Raw genomic sequence first — 23403 nt, 5'->3', positions numbered from 1 at the left:
CAGTAATGACATGAGTGAAATCCAGTATTTTTGCATCCAGCCAAAAATGGGTCCTTGTGTGATTAGATAAAGTCAGGGAAGCATCTCCTGTTGTTGTATAATCTGTATCTTTGTTACTTTCTCCCTCTCTGCCTCCTCTACTCTTTGAATTAGTCCTGCACTCATTCACTATGTGCACTGTGGCTGGATTATGTATTCCCATCACACTTTAAGCCTGTCCATTTCAGTATCTGATTTTATGATACACTAGTGATATGAACAAATCCAATATTTTTGCATCCATCCTAAAATGTGTCCTTGTGTGATCAGATAAAAGCTGCATTCAAATGCTAAATTTAATTAAAATGCCACACAGTTTTTATGCATTTTAAATGTATGTTACAAAAACCTTCCAAACTTCCAGTGATGATAGAAGGATACAGTTGTTTGCTGGGAAAGACTGGCAGCCCCATGCTGGAGTGATTGTGTGTGGTTGTATTATTCCAATGTTCATCGCGAACTATAAATATGAGTATTCAGTCGCGGTGCTATTAAAAGCATCCTGAAACAGATGGTTTCCACAACGGGGGGGTTTGGGATCCTACGAAATGTCTTGGCATTCCTGCCTGTTGGGCTGAGCTCCCACCATGCACCTGTCCCACATTATCCATGTGAGTTGTACAGAAGTTATTGTTGTCCAATTCCAGGCTGCTTTGCATTCCGAAAAGTTGTTCCCTCTGAGACGCATGAACTCGAGTTCACAGGACTGTGTAGGGGGAAACAGCTGAGAGAGTAAGGGTCCTGTCAGGGCGAACTTTTTCCTGCAAAAAAATACCCAGTCACTCCCAGAGCTGATAGGATAGTATAAATGGATTAGTTCTCCTTTAGTGTTGCACCCTAGGAATGTTTGCACATTCATACTGATATGTGGACAGTGATGTCAATGTCAAATTTGCATGTTTCTGTCAGGAAAAGCTGTATAGGCCAAATTATGACTTCAGTCCCGTTCAGCCCACCCACTAGATTATAAATATGAACTAGGGCTCGGCATTACAGCCAAAAAATAAAATGTTGATTTTTTTTTTTTTTTTTTTTTTTTTTTTTTTTTAACTTTTTAGGATTCATGATTTTAATCTACATTTTTCTTGTTTTTCGCTAACTACTACTAGTAACTGATGGGAACCTTTGCAGGCAAGATGATGTAACAGGTGACTTGCACATGCGTTTCTGGGAAGACACCTTTTGTATAGGAATGGGCATTTCAGCCAAAAATGCTACTTGGTAATCATGGTAACTATCCGACAATTTGTCAGTGACAAATATAGTTCTGTATAGATGAGTGAATTGGAGCTTGTTTGACAGAGCCCCCAGCAGCTGTGTCTCCCCATGTTATAGCATTTGTAGTCAAAATCTCAATTTTTTGATTCAGATGTTTTTTTGTATCTATAACATAAATCACTTTATGTATTGCCCAGTCTTAACATGAACAATTTTGAAACAAGGAAGAACTTACAGAGAATTGTCCATGTTGATTTTGTTTACAGTGTCAGTATTGAACATAAACACTCATTTTGCCCTCGTCTCTTTCTGCCCTCTGCCACATCTATTTTGTCCACTGACCTGGTCATCCTTATAGTGATTAATCTTTGCTTGTCTTCTTTCTTGTGTTCCTTCTCTCCCCACCAGGCCCAAGACAAGAGGAAGGCCCTGGAGGAGACCAAGGCCTACACCACTCAGTCTCTGGCCAGCGTGGCCTACCAGATCAATGCCTTAGCCAACAATGTGCTGCAGCTGCTGGACATCCAGGCCTCACAGCTTCGACGCATGGAGTCCTCCATCAACCACATCTCCCAGGTAGGCACAAAGGCCTTCATACATGAACAGAGTTGAACACATACGCACGGAGATGGGTACCATACTGTAACCTAGCAACTACAGGAATTGTGGATATGTGCTTAATGACCTTCTTTGTGGATATAATCTTTAATTCCTCAGCTTGAGAAAGTCGCAGAAATCCTGTTAGAACATACAAATTCCTCTGAAAGTGTGTCATCTGGAGAGACTGACGAAGAGGTACAGAGCAACCACCAAAGCAGTGCATTTGCACCAGTCAGACAGGAGAAAGTTCAGAGTTTCATCTCTCCTCAGCCGTCATGCATTTGCAGGTGTACTTCATGCACTGTGCTTTGGGACTAAAGGGACAAATTTCATAAACACCTGGAGAAAAAATAAAGAAATTGTCTCTTGTTTTACAAACATAAATGATGCATGACTATGGAAACACCCCTCTGGATGCCAAATATATAAGATACTTTATTGTCATTGCACTGGTAAACAATACAACGAAAATATTGCTGAGAATATGCACTCAAGTTGCAAACTAACCGAGCATGTACAAATTGTACACATTTGTAAAACCTACAGTATTTTATTTTTTATTTTAGATGACAATGCATTTATTTAGAGTTTACTTTGCACCACTATGCATTTTTTGATCATTTTATCTATTTTTATTTAGATGCTGTTTTCTAAAACAGGAGTAAATGTGGGGGGTTTTGTGCATAGTGGCATATTTGTGAATATCAGATAATTTTTGTGGGTTGCCCTGTGGATTCTGCTTGTTGAGGCCCAATCAAATATTTCATAAACACCCATTGTTGCCACAACTGTGAAGTGCACTATATCCCATTCACACATTATAAAGACAGAGAGATATGGCAGGGGCATGGATCCTGCTGGATCTGCCAACTGCTCCACAACCGCTCTTCAGTCCCACTTGCTTCATCAGCAGTCCTCTCTCTATCACCCACCCATCTCTCTCTCTCTCTCTCTCTCTCTCTCTCTCTCTCTCTCTCTCTCTCTCTCTCTCTCTCTCTCTCTCCCATGCTGCACTCGGCCACCCAGCCCGTCAGCCAGTGATTGTCCCCGTCCCCTCCCTGTGTGCTTCATTAAGCCCTGTCAGGGATGAAGCGAAAGCCTGACGCCAGCACTCTTGCCTGGTTAGCATTCTCAGCCCCTGCTTCGCTCCGCACGCTGAGAGATGGAGCGGAGTGGGACATTGTCAAATGAGTGGCCATTAAGAGAGTCTTTTTGATCCTCTGAGATGGTCAGGACGGTTCCCCCGTGATATTTGGAGTAGAGGTAATAGTACTATAGAGCGGCATAAGCACATACTGATGTGAAAAGATGACAGCATCCCATTACAGAAAGTAATAAGTAAGTAGGATGACTTCTGCTGCAGGTGGGAGTAAGAGTGTTTTGCAAGAGAAGTGGGAGGAAAACCTTAAGGCTGTAATTTGAATTTTACTGTAATTTCACTTATAGCATAAGTGATTCTCCAAATATATACCAAGTGGGATTTGATACTATCAAGAAATGCAAACTGGGTCTGGTGATTTGAATGATTTATCCACTCTCAATACTCCCCTTAAAGTGTTGCTGGTCCTGAGCCAACCAGACGTAGATGCATGAAAATACTTTTTGTTGCACCTTTGCACCGAGATCCTGTTGAAAACATGCATTAGTCAGGGCCTTGGCTTAACACATCTTTGTGAAAGCAGTCAGAGCAGATACCTCACTAGCTAAACTTCAGACGCTAAATAAAGTGACCTGATAAGATGTGCGTTTACTTTCTTTCTGCTAAGTAATGTTCACCAATGTTCACCAGTGGCCGCTCACCGATCGTCCAATTAGACTGAAAAAATGAAAACCGGCTGAGTCGGAACTTCTTTTGCCGTTTTGACTTTTAGCCTTGTTATACACAGCCTTCAAACTTTTTGCTGATGAATAGTTGGATTCCGGCTTCATTCATCTTTTCAGACATTTGTTTGAACACATTGTGGTTTCAAGCCTTTCGACCATGGAGGCATTCAATAACCCTTTAAAGATTTAATCTTTACAACAGAAAAACTTGTTTCAGCCACAGAACAGTTATGTTTTGCTGAAGCTGTTTCTGTTCCTCCCAGAAACTTGTCGCATCACCTCATATTACATAATATTAGCCTACATTTACAAGTTTACACCACCCCTTTCAACCCAACTGAAAATTCCTTCCAATCAGGCCAGAGCCGGCCAGTCTCTTCTGATTTGGGATGGTTACATGACGCATTTTTATTCTAATTGGGCTATTATTCCGATTGTTAGTGGATTATTAGGGTTCATGTAAACGAGCTAGGGTGAGATCCATTGATATTAACAAAGTATACCTCAAATTTGTTAAATCTGTACAGAGAGTTGTGCTAAGAGCTCACAGCGATTTTAAACCACAGTAACCGATTCTGTTTCTGTTTCTGTTTCGGCCTCTTGTGAAAAGTCTTTCACAGATACTTGGATAGATCAAAAATCAAGTAGCGCCTTTTTAAATTCCATTTTTCTTTGATTCTTTTGCCATCGGTTCCCAGTGGACATGAGGTCATTGGCTACCTTGTTATTTATGTTAATATTTGGCTATGCTTTATAGGTATCATCCCATGCTTCGGTTTATTATCCTAGCAGTGATGTGTCAAGGGAATGAGATTTTTAGCTTTCTGGGTGTGCCAAGGATTTTTCTGGCTTGGCTTGCGCAAAATTATCTTCATTGGCCAGACTTTGAATAGGAGGATAGGGAGAAGGCAGCCAAAAACTACTGCCAGGACAGTACCCAGAATCCTAGCCCCATCCCCGCAAGATGTAGAGAACCCACTATTAAAGAAGCTGACACAAATTAAGACAAGGAAAGCAATCTGTATACAGAACAGAAGTGTATTTCATCAAGGGCAAGCTATGTAAACCCTCCTTTCGTCTGAGTATATATCTGTTACACTGAATAGGTTGTGTCTTCACAGACTGTGTTTTTGTATTCCATTTTAGCGTCTCATCTTAAACCATTGTAATGGTAAACAAAAGGGAAAGTGCTTCATTTTGATTCTGCAGCAACAAAAAAAAACGTTACAGGACCTTCCCATGAGTCACTCTGCCCATCTTTTCCTTTTCCTTCTGTCCTGCTGTCAGTCATCTAGCTGTATGATTCATCCTTTCTTTTCTTTCACCAAACGTGTCTTGTCATTCATCTGAACGGTGACCCACTTGTGCCTCCTCATCCTCTGCAGCTCCATCAAAGGATTTTAGCACCATTTCAATTGGTCAAATCCTCCTCAGCGAGAGATCAACTTAGAATTACATTCGGGTTTAAATCCAAACACTTGATAATGACACAGATACAGACACTTGTGAGAGTCTGTGTAACTCACGGTAGGTTTTGTTCATGGCATTGTCTGATTTCCAAGTAGCTGCCAAGCCAATGTGAGCTCTGACGCACTGACTCACAATTCTGACACCCATTGAAATCTCAATACCGACTATATCACATTCTCTACCTGCCAATAAAACACCAGCAAGAATTTTCAGTGATAATTAAAAGCCGAATGGAAGGGCATCACTCACACGGAGCATGTTCGGTTTTGATCAGATCCAGAGATCTAGCCACTGTAGGATCCCCAGCTTTGCAGTGCTGCCTTTTTCACAGTTATTATTTATTTTAGTTTGTATTCAGTTTGTTTAGTTTGTAGACTATAGAGTGAAGATATTAGCTAGCATGAATAATCTCAGACCAAATAAATACAAAACTAAGTACCCATCTCTTTGTCCTTGTAGTGCAATTAATTGAAAAGAGGAAAAAAAAAAACATGTCGCTTGTGTTTTTTTTTTTTATTCTTTCAAAATTTAGTTGGAAGGCTCATAGATGCCTTGCTTGACATTTTGCCGGATGTGAAAACACAAGAGCTGCAAGATTGCAGTCAGTGTTTTGCCTAGGAGCATGCTATGGATACATTTATGGCAGTAGTTGTGGAAAAGCTCCACCCCCAGGAGGACTTGTTTGGGGAAAAAAGCTGCATTACGAATGCAAAATAGCTGGTTGGCAGGGCGTGGACTGTACAAATTGTGCCACTGTAACGTAGAGAGCATCCCATTTGCCCAAGCAGAGATTCATTAGACTAAAACTATAGATAAAGCATTTAACATGTTGGCCTTACAGCTGCACCATCTGTTTCCACACTGATAGAGGGGTTGGAGAGCCGTCAGATGTAAAGAGATTACACAAGAAAAAGAGACAGACAGAGAGAAAGGGAAGGGCAAAACGAGGTCTGTCCCCAAAGGTTAGATAACAGTTATTATGTCTAGACGTTTCGTAAAGACAGATGCACTTACATAAGCTAAAAAGACACCCATGCTCAAGTGATTTGACCGCTGCTGGCTGTATAGATGCGTGGCGGCATAAATGCGGTAGATCCTTCACGGTGGAAATGCACCGTCTGTACTATGTATGTCTGACAATTGAGATAAGCTCATATTTTTAGTGTCTATCCCGTCACCCCTCTCCTCTCTTCTCCATTTCCTGCCATTTCTCCACTCTTTGATCACGGTAGTGATCAAAAACACCACAACACCAGAATCAGGCCTTAGCTCTCCATACTTTCACCCTCTCTCACTCTCTCGCTCTCTTTCTCTCTCTGTCTCTCTGTCCCTTTGTCTCTCCTTTTCTCTCTCTCCTTCTCTAATCTGCGCTGCACTCTATAGCTTTACTTGCCTTTCCCTGGCAGGAAATAGGCGGGTCTTCTTCGTTGGTTCTCAGTTGAAACAGGGCGTGACCCTTCAGTTTCCTCTCCTAAAAATAAGAGCATAGCATGTTCTCTATATATATCTCGCACACAGCACACAGAATTCATGGCAGACTCAGAGACAGAGAGACAGTGCATAGCAGGCAGCAGCGACGAGGGCTGGGTGATATGGACAAAACCAAATATCACAATATTTTTGACCAAATACCTCAGTAGATATTGTGGCGATATTAAAGGGATGACTATTGGTGATATCACACAATACACACAAAACACCTAGAGCAGTCTATTAAGTTCAGAAAAGTGCATCCCTTTACTGTAAGGCAGACTTTAAAACCAGGAAATGACAACACTTTATGCCAGATCATCATTGCAATATCCAAAATCTCAGGTGATATTTAGTCATATCACAATATTGATATAATATCAATATATTGCCCAGCTCTAGCAGCAACCCAAGGTCAACAACACTGAGAGAAATATTTAAAAAAAAAAAAAAAAAAAAGTTGTCTGTCCATCAGAGTTTCAATCTCCCAGGCGGTTTCTTCATCTCCAGTGCCCAGAGCGAGAGAGCTGCAGCAGTGGGGCGGCGGGGGCGACTGGATGGGATGGCTGAGAGGTGATTGATGCCTGACCCCATTGCTGTGTGGGGTGTGCACACAGACCCAGAATCACGCATGTCTGTATTCTTGCACACACGCAAGTGCCGAAACGATGAGTCAGTCAACGAGCTGATCAACAGTAGATGAAACGATTGTAATTTTGATAATCGTGTAATTAATATAGTCATTTATCAAGTAAAGTTTTTTCTTTTTTCTTTTTTTTTTTTTGGCTGCTGTTCAGACTAAGGAAGTCTGTTGACTTCCAGTAGGCATTTGCCATTATTCTTCAGTTTGTAGAGTAAGTTATTGATTAAACGCACATGTATAGGTTTAGTCCCCTCACAATTAGATGTGCAGTAATGTAGAAAGATGGACATACACTTGAATTCAGGCTCATACACTCCACACCACACTATGAGCACAAACACACCTCCTCAGTCAGGAGCTGTGACTTCATGAGAGATGCACCCGCCTGTCGTTTCTCATTCATCCACCTCGTTTCGACCGGCCTTCCCCCTCTCCCCCCCTTCCAGTTTCATCTATCATTCATAAAGTTTCTCATGAGTGAAGGCCCGTCCATGGAGGCGCCTGCTGTGAATGGCTGCTGTGAGTGATGATGACTGTAATCGGAGAGGAGATGGAGGTCACTGGTATTTTAATTTGGTCTTGGTGTGGAGGGGAAGGAGGGCTTCATCAAATGGTCCCCAGGGTTTAGGCCAAGAGAGCAGAGTGGTATTTCCAACTGTAGAGCCAGAATGTGTTTCTATGAAAGTAGATATTGGAAAAAAAAAAAAAAAAAAAACTTAAAGTAATAAACTGGGTGAAGTAATAAAGCTTTTAATAACCTTTTCATATAAATTTATGTCCACTACTCCTTGTCATTAAAGTTCTACCCAGTTTATGGACTCTTTTACATGCATTGATCACAACACTTGAAAAACCTCCAAGGCACACAAAATTCAAGGGAAAGAGCACTGGCCACTCAGTTTGATTGTCAGTTGATCTTTGGCAGCCGTGCAAAAAAAAAAAAAAAAAACCCTAAAAACATACAAAAAAAAAGAGAAGCTGTCAGGGATTACCACTTAAAACCTATTTTGAAGTGTCAACACATAACAAAAGGCTGTACAGAAGCAGAAGGCATGTACAATAAAGCTGAAAATGCTTCTCTGTCTGGCCTAATAGCGTGTTCACGCAACAAGAAAGGCATGACAAAAGATGTCAAAGTAGGGCCACAATCTGCTATTGGTACCAAATATTTCTATGATATCCACCTGCAAGAGAGCTGGGATGAAACTGGTCATGCCAACACTGACAGTCTGAAGGAAAGTAGTGACAGTCTAAGAGAAAGTAGTCCAAAACCCCAGGCCATGGAGGTTTCTGCTGGTACTATGAGCAGTATTTTTAGAAAGGGACAAAAGAGGAAGCTTAACAAGGGTTGAAACTGGGTGACGTCCTACATGTTGATCCAGTCATGAAATTGCATTCACCTTTTAAACTAAACCTCGTACCGAAAAGTGATAGGGTAAAAAAACAGACCAGTTTAGTTTATAGTTTTTTTTATCAGTGTTTATATAGTTTTTATAGTGTGTTTTTATAGTTTAAGTTAATATAAATCACTCAGTTGAATACACTACAGGCATATCCGGCATAGTCGATTCTACAGAAAGATCATTCAAATGTCATATCACCTGCAGTGTTGGTTATTTGCAGAAAGCCAGTTTGCAAAATGTCTTTTAACAGTCCTTCCTCTCTCTCTCTCTCTTTCTCTCTCTCTCTCTGTCTTCCTGCAGACGGTGGACATCCACAAGGAGAAGGTGGCGAGGCGAGAGATTGGCATCTTGACCACCAATAAGAACACATCACGCACCCACAAGATCATCGCCCCTGGCAACATGGAGCGGCCAGTGCGCTACATCCGCAAGCCCATTGACTACACGCTGCTGGACGACGTGGGGCACGGCGTCAAAGTAAGAACCACCAAGGAGGGGATTATTTTTTCAAAGTATAACCCCCCAGAAGTTTCTTTATGTTGTGCTGTTTCATTTGGTTTGTTGTGGGTAAACTAATCTCAGTGTATGTATTCACTCAGATTATAGCCCTGTTAGTCTGTTAGCTTTTGAGCCTCAAGTATTGACAACGCTTTCCAGCTGCACCACCACCACACTGTTTCAGCTAATTACTGAACTCATTATTTTGACAAATCGCCTTGAATCACAGCTTAAATCAATTTTGGCTGACAGGAAAACATGCACTTAAGAGTCCACTTCACACCTGGCACTTTCATGTGAACAAACTGTCTGCTTGCATAATTACCACTCAGGCTTCTCGGCGATCGATATGCTGGCCTTTTAGCTAATTGAGTACAAAACTGAAGAAAAAGAGCGCATGCACACACACACACACACACACACACACCATACATGCAAAGTTAGCAGCAGATTGCTGCTGAGAAAGCTTTGCTTGCCAGGGGTGTTGGTCTTGCACTAGAGCTGGACAGACTCACAAGTAGGATATTTTGTGTGTGCATGTGCGCGCGCGTGTGTGTGTGTGTGTGTGCCTGAATGAGTGTAAGGAAGACTGAGACATCTTGGCCAAATGCTGCTCACACCATCACATCCCCCTCTTGAGTTATGGGAAAATATTCTTTCAGCTGTTTTCCGTCTCATTCTTTCATTTTGTATTCTCTCTCCCCAGGATCTATCCGCTCTTTCCTCTCCCCCTATCTTTCTTCCCTTCTTTCTTACAGGCTTCTCTGTGTGTGTGTGTGTGTGTGTGTGTGTGTGTGTGTGTGTGTGTGTGTGTGTGTGTGTGTGTGTGTGTGTGTGAGTTTGTACACACAACTGTGTGCATTAATTGTTTGTGTCATAGCTTTCCACAGTGTGACAGGTTTTGAGTCGGTCTCTTCATCCCCGTTTCTGTGTCTGTCCCTGTCAAGATAGTGGCTGTTTGTTGATTTTCAAACGTCCGCTTGATTCAAATGCAAAAGCTATCGTTTCCCCCTCTGAGAACCGGCACAGACAGACAGAGATTTGGCATGGCCCGCTATGCAAATGAAGCATCGTGAACAAATGCTGCAATCAAATGGATCTCTGCAGAAATGACGAGCATAGATTTGAGAAAATGTTTGCCAGCTTTTTATTTTTTATTTTTTTATTTTTTTGGGCCTCTCAGATATACCTGCGTAAGGGAAACGGCAGCACACTGTCAGCACTCATTTTGAAAATACATGACTCATACATCCGTGAAATGACTCCAAACATTTGGATAGCATCTTTAATTTAATTATCTTTTTATGCCAATGGGGGCACTGGAGGCATGAAAGAACAAATGAAGGAAGGACAAAGAAAAGAATGAGGGAAGAAATGAAGAAATAAATGACTAAAAACTCCCCGGCCACTGCAGAGATTTGAGCCGTCCATTTTGAATTCTCTGTGATTTCTCTGTCTGGCTCGTTGCAGAATGTGTGTGTGTATGTGTGTGCATGTGTGCGTTAGTATGTATTTGTGTGTGTGCGTGTGTGTGTGTGGTTGCCTGTGTGTTTGTGGATGTGCATTTGCCTGGCTCCTGCAGGGAGAAAGGCATATCAGATTCCATCTTTTGCCCTGAGAACACAGTCACACACACACACACACACACACACACACACACAAACTCACATGCACACACAGACACATACATGTGTGTGAATAATTCAGGAGAATTCATATCAACTCAAACCCACCACTGCAACAGCCACAATACAGGAAAGGAGAACACTGAATAGTGCGCAACTGTATGAGTGTAGGCATGTTTTTCATGCTTGTATTTGATTTTGTGTGTGTGTGTGTGTGTGCGTGTGTGTGTGTGTGTGTGTGTGTGTGTGTGTGCAAAGTGTGTGTAAACATCCTATTAGCAGCCATCCTTACAGTCTATTTCTCCCAGGCTGGGGCGGATTCCCCAGGGACTCGCCTGAGGTCATCAAGGCGTGATCGCTCCCTAACCAGGAGAGCTCACCCACGGACAGACAGACTCGCACGCTGCAAGATCCATTCACACTTGTACGCTTGACTGTGCTCACCCCTCTGCCATAATGCTCTTTATTGGCATTGCTGTCAGTTGCCAGGGTGACCGAGTTATAGCCATCCACGTTACAGCCACCACCTCCCCATCCCTGTGTCTGTGTACCTTGCTCTGGTTATTTATGACCACGCCGTGCATTTCTCGCCTGTGCACCGCTTCAGATTTCAGCGTGGTATCTCTACACCTCAGACATTACACGTTATTTGTAGTGTGCTTACCAGTCAAAGTGCATGGTAACCTCACCTCACACCCTTACATTAGCAATTTTAAAAAGTGAGGAAAAAATCTTAGTTTGTAAGATTTTGGTCATACTTATGGGTTGTTTTGTTGCAGAATCGTAAATGCTCAAATAACCATAATGCCTTGCACTACACACCTCGGTCAACTCCAGCCAGCTCCGCCCTCTGCCCCACTGAAGGCTGCCTGGAGAATGAGGACATGCTCTGCCCCTCCTCTGCTGTTCTAGCTTGCCCAAACACACACACTCACACACACCCACACAAAAAGAAAAAACACAAAATATTCTGACCCCATAGATTCCATGCTTTTTACATGGACTTTGAAGTTTACAAACTATCCGAGAGACAAGTCAAGATGTTTTATGGGTCAAATGTTGTTGTAGGGTTAACTGACTGATTCTGATTACTGCCTGCATTACAAGTCTAGACACTGTCCTACACACAATAGACTCGTACATATGTGCGTATCAAATGTAGAAGTGGTGAACATCACACCTCTTCCTGTGGTGAACCCACAGGAAGAGGTTTGTAACAAGTTAAACAGAAATGCCAAAAAAAAAAAAAAAAAAAATGCACGTCATGGTGTCATAACTTCCAGATTATGCAATAACTTGACAAAATGTAATAAACTGTCTCTCTCAATGAGATAATGTAATAACATCACATTATTACATTACACTAGCGCTATTCATAAAACTGTGACATTTCCAATTCATGGTGTAATAATAATATTAGAAACTGGTACAATAACTGCACTTGTTACATTAGTCAGTACATATATATATATATATATATATATATATTACATCCTCAAATCTTTTGAAGTTGCAATTTTGAAGTAAATAGACATATTATTACTTAATAGATGTTATTACTTTTTATGCATTATTACAGCATTGTTTAATTTGCATCTATGACTAAGCAGCCATCAAAGTGTGAGAGTAATAGTAAGCATTACTCACACTATTTTAAATCAAGTAAATTTCAGATTCAGATACAGATATACTTTAATGTCATTCAAACATGTTGAAAACATGGAAGAACAAAAAGTGTCTCCCAGGACCAGTGAATAATAATAGATAGATAATAATAACCTAAAAACCAATAAGTTAAAATATATAATAAATAAAACATATAACATAGTCACAAATTTTTGGTATGATCAGCTTTTGCAAAGAACTTTGAACTGAATTTCTAAGTACTTCCTAATGAGCAAAACTGTACTTGTCTTGGAGGCAGTGGTGTTGTAGTTCAGCTTCTCTCAGTGTGAAGTAACTGTTTGTTCTCCAGCAGTGAACTCAAACACACATACACACATCTTTTGGCAACAAGGCCAATGCAACCATCAAGGATGTGGAGGGAATGGAATAGAAGCAGAGATTAAACTGAATTTTGTTTTCACTTCACTGTCAGTATTATCCCCTTACTGTTCTTCCTGATGTCTCTTTCTCCTTTCTCCAGTTGTCTTTGCATGACGTTCTTTTATCTTCACCTAATGCCTCAGATGGTTTATTCCTAAGTGCACTGACATATCTTGTTGTTTAAGATTATGTCAGGTCTCTCACTAATGGGTACAAGTACAATGACATTGTAGCCATTGTTCAGATTTAAACTGGAAATCTGAAAGGTTGTTTGTCAAATTCTATTTTCTTGTTAGCTGTCAGATAGTGCGGTGAATCGTCCAGCAATGAAATCGTTGAAAGTTTTAAATTACAAGATGCCCATTCACCTCTACTAGACAGCATTTTACACAAAGCCGCAGTTACCTCCTACAGCACTAATGGAAAGTACTTGCAGCGTAAATGCTATCACTGCATTGCAGAATCACTTTTGCTTATTTTTATACCATTAACCAATGAGCCTATCTTCTCTCCTCTCTTCTCTTTTTGCCTGCTTGCACTCAGTGGCTTAAGGCCAAGGTAAGAGATGGTTGTCCTCCTCGTCTTTCCATCATGCTCTGATAGAACACCAAGCAATCTGTGTTACCATTTTACTCCCATTAAAATTGCCGTCCATGTGCAAAACCTATAGCACAGCGATAAATTGTACTGATATTGAATTACTTTTCAGGAAACAAATTTAATTTTATGTGAGAAGTGATTTATTTCAGTGCATCAGAAACATGGTGTTTGCCTCTCATGTTATTTATAGTTACCAGCACAGTGATTGTCAGTCATTAGCCTATACCTAAGATGACATTCTCACATGAATAAAGGCTGAACTTAATGTATATGTTATAGTAAATGTGGGAAAATGAAAAATGAATATATCAATGATTTTTCTATAATTACCCTAACACACTTCTCTGTGCATTCATCCGTACTCCTGTCGACAAGTGTCATCATCCCATAGCACATGCAATATGCACAGTTTCTTCATTCATGGCAGCCAATCATCTCCTTTGCTGTTCTCCTTTGTCTGTCTCTCTCTCCTCTTTTCTCCCTCTCTCTCCTCGTCTATATATCTGTCTATCCATACCAAAGACTTTGCCATTGTTTTCCCCAAAACTTATTTGTCCTTTGATTGAGTGGAAAGCCATGCGATGTGATTCTCTAATGAAACTACAAATGTACAAATTAAATTTTCTCAGGTTGAAAAACTCCTCAGCCTTACTGGCCTTAGCTAATCAGATCTGTGCCACAGTGATTTTTAAACTTTTTTTTGTCTTCCAGCAACATGGGAACAACGCAGCAGGGCGAGGTGGGACGCTGTCCAGGACCAACCCCCCAACACAGAAGCCCCCCAGCCCACCCATGGCTGGTCGCGGAACCCTGGGGTGAGGACTGAGTTTTTTAAACTGATTTCACACACATATTTTGGAAAAGCCACACTGCTTCTGAAATACTTGTCCTGCTAGGCCTCTGTTGTCGTGGGGACCAGTGTTGGCTTTCTCAGCTGACCAGTTTTGTGTGTGTTTGCATGTTCTTGTACACACTGAAGAAAGCAAGTGTTCTCAAGGCAGTTCAGCCAATACTGCTGATGTCACTTTCCTCAGGGGTACAAACACTCTTGTCTAGTTCTGTATAGCAGAGGTTTTCAAACTTTTCATGTTCAGGACCCCCAGGTTGACTTTCATCAAGCTGCCGAGCCCCATTTGAAGTAATTTTTTTCTCTCAGGATCCTAATATAAAAATAATAATAATAATAATAGTTTAAGTATCAAATGGTTTAGTCTTACTTGAACATTGAAAAATGGATTCAAAGTGCTGAGATTAAAAACATGTTAGAATTATCACTCAGGCATGTTTTTGTATCCTAACAATTTCCAGTGAATTAAATTGTAGTGAAATTAACCTATCCTCATTTTGCTGAGGACGCCAATGAAAACAACTTCTGCACTGAACCAGAAAGGGTTCTGCTGTGGGACAAACCTGTAGAACCATTCTTTAGTACTACAGAGAACCTTTTTTGTGATAAAAATGAGTTTAAGACTTTACTTCTTGTGTTTAAGTTTAAATGAGGTGACTGAGTGCGCATCGTGTTGACAAATACTCTCCCACCTGCTGTTCTCACTATCCTCCTGCTCACCTCTTTTGCACTCTCTCTGTCTCTGTCTCCCTCTCTCTCTCTCTGTCTCTCTCTCTCTGTACAGACGTAACACTCCCTATAAAACCCTGGAGCCTGTTAAGCCTCCGGTGGTGCCTAATGACTACATGACCAGCCCGGCTCGACTAGGCAGCCAGCACAGCCCTGCACGCACAGCCTCGCTCAACCAGAGGCCCAGGACACACAGGTACAAACAGACTCCCTCTTTTCACACACAGCATTAATACGCATCCTAGGTTTGGATTCTCAGACGGACCCATAATGCATAAAAGTCCCGGTGTAATGCATTTAAATACCAGCTATAAATGTAATCATGTTAAAAATAAAATCATATCGAGACACATTCCAGTTATGATAAGCATTCCTGCCAGATGCAAAGGGGAAGCCATTCATGCACTGACACATACACAGACACACATAGGGATCAATACAAATGCACACACAGCTTATTAAAGGTGTTGCATGTAGTATTTTACACATCAACATATTGTTGTCAGATTTTATGTGATACTTGGGTATAATTACCATAAACAAACCATGGTAAGGATAATTGGCAGCCTCTGTGGTGCCAGTGGTATTGGCAGCGTTTGTGTTTTTTTAAATTACAACCACATTTCCCACAAACGCGGTTGTTGTCTAGAGTAAGGAGGATGTTGCTGTTTGCCTTGTTTGTGCTGGATGAACAGCAGCCCTCTTCCTCTTTTGTGTTGTAACGCAATAAATACGTTATGAAAATGAATGTGGTGTTAATTTATTGATGTTAAAATGATATGTGACTTTCAGCCAGGTTCATCACTCTGTCTGGTCTTTTGACCTCCTACCCTGATAGTTTGCTTTTATTATCCCAAACAGTCCTGGCTCTCACATTGTGTTTCATTCTGTTTGTTACTTTGTATAAATTTGCATGCTTCTTCCCTACAGCACAGACTGACAGGAATATCATCATGACAGAATGGCATATGAAAAATTAATAATAGGATGTCAAGTGTGGTCATGCAATTATGTTTGATTATCTATGATTATCTCACTCTGTGTGTGTCTCTGTCTGTCTGTCTGTCTGTCTGTTTGTCTGTACAGTGGCAGCAGTGGTGGTAGTGGTGGCAGGGAGAACAGTGGAAGTGGTGGTGTGGGAGTTCCTCTTGCAGTCCCCACCCCCTCCCCTCCCAGTATGGGGCAAGGTGAGTCCCAGCAGGCATCCAGAACATGGAGCAAATGGTATTTCTATGGTAACATTCATCTGGTATGGCTCCTCCCTGGAACTTCTTCTCCACATTGAGTGCTTCCACTCTTCCTCTCTCATTCAAATATAAACAAATACAAATTAAACTAACATGTTAACATGTTGAATAGAAGAAAATTAAATATTGACAGCTAATTCCTTAAATCAGAACACAGTAACACATGTTACAATAAAGGAAATAAAGGAATAAAGGAAATCTGTTAATTCAATTTATTAGAATGTATATTAATCTAAGTCAAAGTAAATTATGCTCTGCTTCACTGTGACCTTGTTTCTTGTTTCACTGTATAAGCCTGTGCTTATACCTGTGGAAAGACATAGTATAGAGTATAAAGTATAAAGAGCAAAAGCTCTCACACCTCCATGAAATATTGTTTTCAGGCACGTCAGAAAAATGATGTTGACATTGAGTGAAGAAAATCCTCATTTAATATTACATGATGAAAGAGTGTAACAACACAATACATGTACCCCCAATCAGATGTCATACACTTTGTACAAATTGTAGTAAAAGTGCAGTAAATATGAGGCAGCTTTTCAGTCTGAACTAACACAGTATTTTTGCATATTTACTTTTCTAAATGCTAACACATTTGCTTATTCAGTGGGAGAAAATCCTTTGGAAAAGACTGTCTGCTGTCACAGAGTCGAGTGTTACGTTGTGGTTAATTAACACCAAGCAGCATAAATAAGTCAGTTGCTCTCTCCTCCCTGCTCCTCTGCTCCCTCTCCCACACCTCCTCTGCTCCCTCTCCCACACATGCAGCATCGTCAGCCTCAGCCTCAGTGCCCCAGGGTCCCGGCTTGGGTCCCATCCCCATGTCTCAGTTCGGCACCATCTCACGCCAAATCTCCCGTCACAACTCCTCCACCACCTCCTCGGCCTCCATGGTGTCGGCTACCGGCACCTACCGCCGCGCGCCCTCCGTCAACTCCCAGTTCTCCGTGTCCCAGCAACCCCACCTCAACGGAGGCCCCGCCTACCCACAAAACTCAGGTAACTCAGGTTTACAGCTTTATTGTTTTTTTTTTTGTTTGTTTGTTTGTTTTGTGAAGCCTATATGCATGTTGTTCAAGGAATTAATTGTTGGTTTGTATACAGAGGCAAGGCTGTGTTTGGTCATGATGCAAAATGAGGTTTGTGCTGTCAAGCTTACATGTGGCTTCTTTTTTTAATCTCAAGTAAGAGAACGTTTAGAGAGCAATGTCCATTTATTCATTGTTTTTTGTTTTGTTTTGTTTTTTTCAGTCATGCCACATGCCAATTTGGTCATACTACATCTAGAAATATATATATATATATATATTTTTTTTGTGATTTAGTGACCATAAAATAAGTATTATCACCAAAAAATTACACACAAAAATATCCAAGCCTGTCTGCAGGGGCTAAACAGTTCTTAAATTGTATTAATTTATTTTAGCGTCAGAGTTTCTTCAATACCATTAAATTTGGCCTTTAAGTAGTCAATCCACTTGTAGAAGTCTTAAAATACAGCAGTATGGTGGTGCCCTGCTTTCCAAATCAACCAGCCACCTACTTGCTTGTCAGAAGCAGCGCTGATACATTACTTTTGTTGTATTTAATTGTTGACAATAGATGTCTAGGTATTGTTCTCCACAATACTTAAATATCTTTTTGTCCTGCTGAATACTGTCCCATCTTAAATGTGTGCTTGGGCTAGCACTTCATCAGTAAAATGATGAACCATGATTGAGGAAGTCAGGGTTGTCGAAAGCTTCCCACCCAAACTTTGCTGTATAATACAAGTCATTACATCCTCTAATTGAGTTATGACAATGTCACTTTGGTCAGTCGTAGGTGGCTCCTTTTTTCAGTGGAAAGACGTAGGCAGGAGGACTTTCGGGGGAGAACAACACACATAGACAGAGCCGCTAGACAAGGGGAAACCCAGGACATATGCATATTAGCTGTCTGAGCAATGGAAATTTACTTTGGCATCCATCACTCCGAGCCATTCTCCTCTAATACCTCCTCTCGAGGGACAGCCATCTTCCTCTGTGCAGAACACAGAAGGAGGAGGTTGTCTTGTCTGGGAACAGGGACACAGTGATGTAGAGCTTTATTTTTGCATTCAGCCAGAGCCACAAAATGGGATTTCATGTGATCTCGGGGGGATTGCAACTCATTGAACCTTAATTACAGTGATTGATTACGTACTTATTGAAATCTTGGAGGTCTTCAGTAGAAACTGCCCGGCACCAGAAACAGCTCCAGGACGTAAAGAGCCAAACTGATCCCCCGTTGAAGTCACATTGTGCAGCTGTGGATGGATGTGACTCTGCAGTGTGAGCAGGGTGGAGTGATGTGACATTACTGTGAGACTATAGACGCCCCTCCATTACTGGGGTGATTTATGAATCAGACCTGCCCTTCGTGTGTGACATCATGTCTTTGAGGGAGGGTGACTGCGTTTCTATGTGTTAATCTGCAAATTTTTATTTGGAGTGATGGTATAGCAAAAAAGTTTTTTGAGGGAGCTTGAGATGCAGATTGGATCTATGCAAGATTATTTAATGAAGGGTTTGTGGAAAGTGTTAAACTCAGTTCACGTTTAACATTTTGATGAACTTTCAGTTAAAATCAGCTTGGTGCCAAATCCTGCATCTCTACCGATAAATGATTCTCTTTCAAGGAAGCAAAGCTGCTCTACGTCATTCCTGCTGCAAAGCTACTGAACTGCTACCTCGCCACTGTAGTTATTTTGGGGTCTGTGCAGCGCTTTGCATCTCTTTTGTTAGTTGCAGAAACCCGTCGTTGGCTACAGATTCTGCTTCTGACTTGAAACGGATGCTACAGAGGTGTGTTCTCAGGCTTTAGCTCAGCTGAGCAAGTGTGGTCAAAACAAACATCAGTCAGTCCTTTAAATGGGATGCTCAGCACTGCTTCCTGCACCGTTTTGCTTGCTCACAAGCCTTTTTTTCTCTCTCCTCTCTTTTTTCCTTTCTCTGCTCCAACATGACTGCCACCTGTACTCCATTTTTTTCCTCTATCTCTGCTCTCTTTCCTCCTGTCTCTGCTGCTCTGTATGTCAATGTGGGTGTTGCTGCTCCAGTGTCTGTGGCTCCTCCTCCTCCCCCCATGGTCCAGCTGACCCCCCAGATCCCTCTGACCGGCTTTGTGGCCAGAATGCAGGAAAGCAGTAAGTACTGAACCCACACACTGACACAGACATAGGCGTGCACATATGCTTACATACATATTTCATGCATACACATACAAATGTATATCATACACGTGCATTCTGTCATACATGCAAATTCACATACACATGCCTGCACCGCATATCTAAAAACCTGATACAGCACAGTTGCATTGCGTGTGTCCCCCTCACAAAAATTGTCATGCAAATCAAGTGATAAAATCAAGTGATAATGCAAATTGTAAAATTTTCAAACAGTTACATTTACACACAACAGTAATAAAGCTGTGGACAATACTGTAAAGAAGGCAATGCTCTAATTAGTTTATGTTATGTTAATTTATATATATTTAATCGCATAAACTGACAACTCCTGCAATAATAATGTGATAATATTTTATTAGTAGTAGTAGTAGTAGTAGTAGTAGTAGTAGAGAGAATTCTGGAAATGGGATTTCCTTCTTTTTTTCTTTGCTAAAAAATAATGTTTCCTGTTCGGACACTAGCAATTTAGCTGCCTTGATTTAAGCTCTACCACCTGATGTTGTTGCAGCCATATTTAATCTCTGTAGTAATTACAAAATGCCATCCTTTAGCGACAACTTTTGGAAACCCATTAAAAGAGAGAGAAAACATATGCAGTTGTTGCACCACAGGCAATCTAGCATATCTGGAGGAGAATATGAAGTAAAAATGGGTGGGAATGGGTGCCATGAATTATTTCAGTGATGTAGAGAGGAGAGAGAACTTTAGACAAGAGCTGTGTGACCTGCTGTCTGTGCTCCTCATTATCTGCACCGCATAAACCTGGAAGCTGTTTGGAGTAGTCTACCAAGTCATAGTCATCTGGTTTGGCATGCATAATTGTATGTGTGTTCAGGGACTTATTCCGTAACAGCTCGGTGCTGGTTGCACAAGACTAAATGAAGTACCCACATGAGGTGTGCATAGTTGCACATTGCTTAGAAATTGTGCCTCGTATGGATCCAGGGGATTTCATCAACTGAAATATATCCTATAAACAGTTGTGAATGATATATATTGATAAGAATCATCCTTTCATCTAACCCAGTGCAATCTACAGTTCCCTTCTTCCTCCAGATAACATGTTGAGGTAGACACACACACAACTTGGTCTCAGTTCAATAAATGTGACTCAAGTATCCCAACAAGGCCTGTAACTACTTTCTAGCATAAAGTCGGTATCTCTGAATTATTTCAGGCTCTTCTAGTTCAAGAAAAGATATCTCTCTCAGCTTGCTGAATCTGCTGGCAGCAATGTCTCTGTCAAGCATAAATATCAGCCATCTCGGTGAAAGCCAGCCTGCCCCAAAGAGAGGCCAATCAAACAGTGCAGTCCCACTTCACAATTAAAATGACCTTTTCAAAGGTTTTGTTTGTGCTACTTTGCCTGCAAGAGCAGAGTCTGAGATGTTTGCAAATTGGTTGCAAAGTCTAATTTACACGACCAAACCATCAAGGGATTAATATTTGCAAAATAATTAAATGCAAAACGCCTATCTACATATTTATAAGGAGCACCAGCTCAGTCAGCTAGTGCCCCTCATACTGCCCCGTTCATTAATAGCATTGGCTCTGTGTTCTCTGATAGTGGAGTTTGGCACTAACACTTCAGGGTCTCAGATTTTCTTTTTTTTTTTTTTTTTTAGTTAATGTTCACACACACACACACATATCTACATACAAACACACACACACCCTTCCACACTTCTCTTATTCTCTTATCAGCACTCTGTGGCTTCCTACAAACTACACACCTTTCTGGCACTGGCATTATTTAAGGCTTGCACACACTGACACACACACACTCTTTACCGCTGCCTGTGTGTGCCTGCGTCCAAGAGTGAGAGACACACCCCTCTGATGTCTGTCTGTTGCCATGGTGACGGATCACGGCAAGCGTGCGGTGTACTCTGTCCACTGAGGAGAGAAAATGTGACCTGATGCTGCGTCCTGATTCACCACCGTCCTGTCTGGACAAATGATCTAGCTGTCTGTATCTGTCTGACCAAATGTAACGCACTCTACGCTCACACTGACCTTTAAAAGAGTACTGGAAATTAGCTCATATAGTCAGATACTTACCTGACAATGCACATTCATATTTTCAGAGGCATATCTTGCTGTAACTACCTAAATTTTAATAGAGAAGGTTGGATAGGAGTGGTACAGTCAAGTAAAGTCCTTTGCAACTGCATACTTGTATTTGTAATGGCTCATCCTTCTCTTGAACCAAATATAATGTAAGCAGCCTTTGCAAAGAGCTCAAAGCAGATGATGGATAGGCATAATAAAATCCAAGAGAATTCCTGTCATATAGTAAAGTGTTTTCAGTTGAGAGTAAGAGAACGAGGCTTACACAGTTTTACTGTCGGTCATTAAACCAGTGGAAAGAAGAGTGTGAGAGTAATGGAATTGGAAGAGTGCATTAAATTCACTGCTCTGGTAAAATATTACCATTTGTTTAATTCAAGAGCGAGCTTATGAATTAGTTAGTCCAATAGTGCAGCTGTCTTTCACTCTGAACCTGTGAGTTCAAGACTGGAGGCAGGTTTGCTCCGAGATGATGCTGTGCAAGTAGCACCCTGGAAACAGTCTCTGGGCCAAACCTAACTGGTCTTATCACACGTATATGCAGATAGCACATTGATTCATCCATTACCCATGTGCTCTCAGGGTGTGTCCTTGCCTGCTGGTCCTTCAGCCTTCAGATGGTGCCTACATAAAAATCAAGATGATGCATATTTATGTAGTCATTTCCAGAGCGGGGTTTCTAAGTGGGTAGCTCAAAGTAAACTAAATGGAAGGTTTAAGGATTTTTAGAAGCCAGTGCTTTGTCATCACTAATGAAGCTCTAGGCTTTGGACATTCAAAAAGCCAACAGAAAATGGTGTTACTTTCTCTGAATAAGTAATTAGATTAATTAACTCCCATAACAAAACTCTTTTTGAGGTACACATAACTTTTTGAATGTTCTACAAGTAGGCCTCAGTAGTGATTCATAGGCGAAGCATGAAAAATCCCTGAACTCTCCCTTTTAAGTGTGATAGCTGTGGAAAAAATCCCATCCTGTGTTTTTGAAAAAGGAGAAAGTGCCCCGGTGAGTCATTTAATATTCTGGGCTCTTACTCCAGCTGTCCTCTCAGTCTCCATGGAATGATAAATGAACTCAGTCGTAGTAGTAGTGGTAGTAGACGCAGTGGGATGACTGCTCCACTGATGAGTCACAGAGACTCTTAGCTGCCCTCTAGTGAACAGTGAAATCACTGCACATTTAACTCAGCATTTAAAACTGGAAGATAAATCCTCATAGTAACAGGTTCCTGTATGTCTGTAGTGTACAGGAACAGATGAAAAAATAATCTGACATAATCTAGCCTTTAAAAAATTGTGAACTGTGCAATGGGAAATGTGCAGGAACCTTGCAGCAAAGAAAGATTTTGAAATACATTGCAGCGAGGATCAGATCGGGTCAGCCAGTACTTTATCTGCTCACTCTTGCTTCCTTGCCTTTCTCATTTCGTTTCTCTGCCTCGGCTCCAATTCTCTTTCTCATCTCAGTATCAGACAGCCCCGCCCCGCCTCCTCCGCCTCCCCCAGAGGACATGGCCATGTTTGAGGAGCCCTCCCCCCCTCCTCCTCCACCACCCGTGGACTATGAAGAAGAGGAGGCAGCGGTGGTCCACTACAGTGACCCCTACGCCGACGGAGACCCCCACTGGGCTCCAAAGGCCTATTTAGAGAAAGGTGAGTGTCAAGAGGAAGGCCCGCAGAGGCGCAGCAGCACTCCATCTGAAAAACAGCTCCAGTTTGAAGCACCTGAGCTGTACTTGATGTCAGTGGTTAGACACTTCATCATCCCTGAAAAGTGGACACTTTCAAGAAATGCTGCTCAAGAGCTACTCCTTTTTTTTTGTTGTTCTTCACTCAGCTATCCCGCTCATTTTCAACTGAACT

At 41.4% G+C, this 23403-nt stretch overlaps 1 protein-coding gene across 3 annotated transcripts in view; it reads left to right on the top strand.

Annotated features, from left to right (window-relative positions):
* LOC115375059 (abl interactor 1-like) overlaps nt 1–23403 on the top strand; it is a 32432-nt gene that overhangs the window by 7780 nt on the left and 1249 nt on the right. Inside the window, exons 2-10 of one of the 3 annotated variants that reach the window (XM_030074328.1) lie at nt 1666–1833; nt 8968–9144; nt 13380–13394; nt 14148–14251; nt 15068–15208; nt 16099–16199; nt 17028–17258; nt 19339–19425; nt 23008–23193. In XM_030074328.1, the coding sequence (XP_029930188.1) occupies nt 1666–1833; nt 8968–9144; nt 13380–13394; nt 14148–14251; nt 15068–15208; nt 16099–16199; nt 17028–17258; nt 19339–19425; nt 23008–23193 (1210 nt within the window). The remainder of the gene's footprint in view (nt 1–1665; nt 1834–8967; nt 9145–13379; nt 13395–14147; nt 14252–15067; nt 15209–16098; nt 16200–17027; nt 17259–19338; nt 19426–23007; nt 23194–23403) is intronic. The other 2 variants (XM_030074329.1, XM_030074330.1) reach the window with 2 other exon arrangements.

Source organism: Myripristis murdjan, chromosome 17 (assembly GCF_902150065.1).
Source record: "Myripristis murdjan chromosome 17, fMyrMur1.1, whole genome shotgun sequence".
Lineage (NCBI taxonomy): Eukaryota > Metazoa > Chordata > Actinopteri > Holocentriformes > Holocentridae > Myripristis > Myripristis murdjan.
Note: the sequence above shows the minus strand (reverse complement) of the source record. Positions and strands in the feature narration are given on the sequence as shown.